This window comes from Propithecus coquereli, unplaced genomic scaffold (genome assembly GCF_000956105.1).
Source record: "Propithecus coquereli isolate 6110/MARCELLA unplaced genomic scaffold, Pcoq_1.0 Scaffold5, whole genome shotgun sequence".
In the NCBI taxonomy this organism is placed as follows: domain Eukaryota; kingdom Metazoa; phylum Chordata; class Mammalia; order Primates; family Indriidae; genus Propithecus; species Propithecus coquereli.
Window position 1 is genome coordinate 13,869,333 of NW_012150840.1, and position 3,253 is coordinate 13,872,585.

Consider the following 3,253-nt stretch of genomic DNA (forward strand, 5'->3'; position numbering starts at 1 on the left):
TGTACCACCTTAATTATGACCAGACATACCATTCTTTTTATATGGTTTTGTTCATTTGTTAATGCAGTGCTTTTCACTGAGAACATTCCCTTCCTCTAACAAGAAAATCCTGCAAGAAATGAAGATTAGGATCATCACCACTTCCCTAAAGACTTCCCTAATCTCCATTGTCATAATTAATTACTCCTTTGGGAATATTTCTAACAGTCTACCTTGGATTATAATAATAATTACCTACCTCAAGTTATGTGTTACGTGCAGTTATGTGAAGATTAAGTGAGTATTTATAATTGTGCCTGGTGCTTATAAAATGCTCAGTAAATATTAACCATTATTACAATTAGTTGAGATTATGTTCTGCGCTTTAGATAGCAAGTTCCTTGAGGATAAGCATCACATATTATTAATCTTTTTATCTTCTATTCCAGTCACCCCCATCCCTAGTACCTTACTCAAAGTTGGCATTTGGTATGTATGCAGTGCTAGAGAGGAAGTGTTAACTATTGGACCTGGGCATAAAATGACTCAATTTATTCCAATTTTTTACTGACTCATTAAGCAATTTAGCATATTTCATTTTATTCTCTGCCTCAGTTTCTTTGTCTGTAATCGAAGTAATTTGCATATATGTGACAATATTGGTAACATTATGACAGATTACATGCTTTTCTTTTTATAAAAACATGACTGATAATAGTGAAAATAGATGACCTTGTACATAGGGCTGGCAATGGGTTTTGACTCACATTTTAACTTTGATCAATTAATTGGTAGTGAGGAAAATTATATTAAGAAGAGTTCTAAAAACTTAGTTGAAAAGTTGATCAATTATTCATATCTGCTGTAGACTTGCAATGAGAGAGTATAGGCATTTGCTATTCTTGACTACCTCATTTTAGTTCTGCTTGTAACAAATAGTACTGCTGCAGTCTATGGCTAGGGAATACATTTTATCTGTGACTATGAAGCAAAAAGAAGCTAACTGATCCATATGAGGATTGAATTTGTGACTGTAGCTTACCTCCTACCCCTCTCCTTTCATGAATACTGTAGTATGCTACTATGCTATGATAAAAGGATCTGAAATAAATAGGTATTCCTATTTAGCAGATGGATTATCAGGCAGAATTACCCTAATGGCAATTTATATTTATTGTACTAAAACAGTGACTAGAAAACTGCATGATATGACTATGTCAAACCATGTCTAAAAAGCTGTATAATATGAATATTAATAATTAGAAAATAAATTTTTTGCCATTTATCTTCAGTGAAAAAATATACTTTACTCTTTCAGCTTATAATTAAACAGTTTATTTTTATCAGGACCTTGTATGAAGAAAACAACAGTGCCTTCCTTCTAGGGTGCCCTACTTATATAGCATATAAAATATAGAAAATATGTAATTGTGTTATGTTAGAACACTTAATCTACTAACTTTGATATCATAACTTATTTCCCTGTACAGCAATAAGATCTTTTTAGCCATTCATTACCATTTTCATGTGCATTTTTTAAAAAAGGAGTTTTATACATTAAGTTAGATGTTATCTTTGAATGAGTTGCATGTATTTCTTACCTCCGATTTCTCAGGTTATTTCTCAGTCCTCGTTTTAGTTGATCAATCAGCATATTTTGACATGGATGATTTCTCTTCCCTCTTTGAAGCACTTTTAATATTTAGCCTTAGGATACTGTCTCCTCCTGGTTTCCTCCTATCTTTCTGGCCACTTTTTCCTAGTCTCATATCCCTGACTTTTAAATATTAGAGTGTCCCAGGACTCAGTTCTTGTACCTCTTCTCTTTTCTATCTTCACTTACTACCTAAATTATCTCATCCAGAGTCATGGCTTTACCGTTTATATGCTGATGGCTCCCAAATTTAAATCTCTAGCCCAGATGTCTCCTCTAAACTACAGATTCGTACATTTAGTTCCCTGATAGTTCCACTGGATGTCTAATGGACAACTCATACTAAACATGTCCAAAACCGAGTCCTGATATCTTCCCCTAGCCCCAGCTAAACCAACTCCTTGTGTGTTTCTTTATCTCAGGTAGCAACAGGTTCAATTTTCCAGTTGCTCACATCAAACCCCTTGGTAATTTCTTGACTCCGCTCTTTCACATCCTCTGTAAGGCCTATTATTTCTCTGATTTCATGTCTTATTACGCTTCTTTCATTCTCTCGCTTAGCCTCTTGTGTTTTATGAACTCTTCTTATGTGGTCCTGCCTCAAAACCTTTGTACTTGAACTTCTCTCTGCCTGTAAGAGTTCTTCCTCCAGATGTCTGCATGGCTAACTCCCTCACTTCCTTTGGGTCTTTACTTACAGAAGTCATCTTCTATCTAAAAAGTCAACTGCTCTCAACCTCCTGACATTTTATTCTTTTTACCTGCTTATTTCTTTTCTCCTTCACACTTGTCATTATCTAATATACTTACATATTTTGTTTATTATCTGCCAAATATTAGCTCCATGATAGCAGGAATTTTTATCTGTACTATTTACTGTAATATTGCAAGTGCTTATTGCTAGTCCTGGTATATAGTAGGTGCTCAATAAGTATGTGTTGTGTGAATAAATTTTTGAATAAGCTTCTTATTCTACATGAAATAGGAAAAAAGAAAATGGTAATTTTTCCATACCAAGAAGCTTTAAAGAGTAACTAATTATGTGATTTTTGGCCAGATACACTGTGGCCTCACACCTGTAATCCCAGCACTTTGGGCGGCCAAGGCGGGAGGATCACTTGAGGCCAGGAGTTCGAGGCCGGCCTTGGCAACAGAGAGCGATCCTGTCTCTACTAAATAATAAATAGATAAATAGCCTGGCGTTGTGGCACATGCCTGTAGTCCCAGCTACTCGGGAGGCTAAGGCAGGAGGATCACTTGAGCCCAGAAGTCTGAGGTTACATGATTTTCTTAAAGATTTAATTTTCATAAGTTTATAGTTATATGGGGTATGTTAGTTTCCTAGGGCTGCCATAACAGAAGTCCCACAGATGGCAGTTCTTAAACAACAGAAATGTATTTTCTCACAGTTTTGGAGGCTGAAAGTCCAAGATCCAGGTGTCAGCAGGGTTGATTTCTTCTGAAGTCTCTCCTTGGCTTGTAGATGTCTGTCTTGTCTCTCTGTCTTTCCTTCTGTGTCTGTCTGTGTCCTAATGGCCTCTTGTTATAAGAGTACCAGTCATATTGGATTAGGGCCCACCCATATGATTTACTTAATTACCTCTTTCAAGGGCCCATCTC

The 3,253-nt window shown here is 35.9% G+C and overlaps 1 protein-coding gene across 1 annotated transcript in view; it reads left to right on the plus strand.

The window, feature by feature from the left end:
• The window catches only part of DNAL1 (dynein, axonemal, light chain 1), a 57,854-nt gene that overhangs the window by 18,209 nt on the left and 36,392 nt on the right, over window positions 1-3,253 (plus strand). The window contains exon 5 of the mRNA XM_012656054.1: window positions 2,551-2,592. Within this exon, the coding sequence (XP_012511508.1) occupies window positions 2,551-2,592 (42 nt within the window). The remainder of the gene's footprint in view (window positions 1-2,550; window positions 2,593-3,253) is intronic.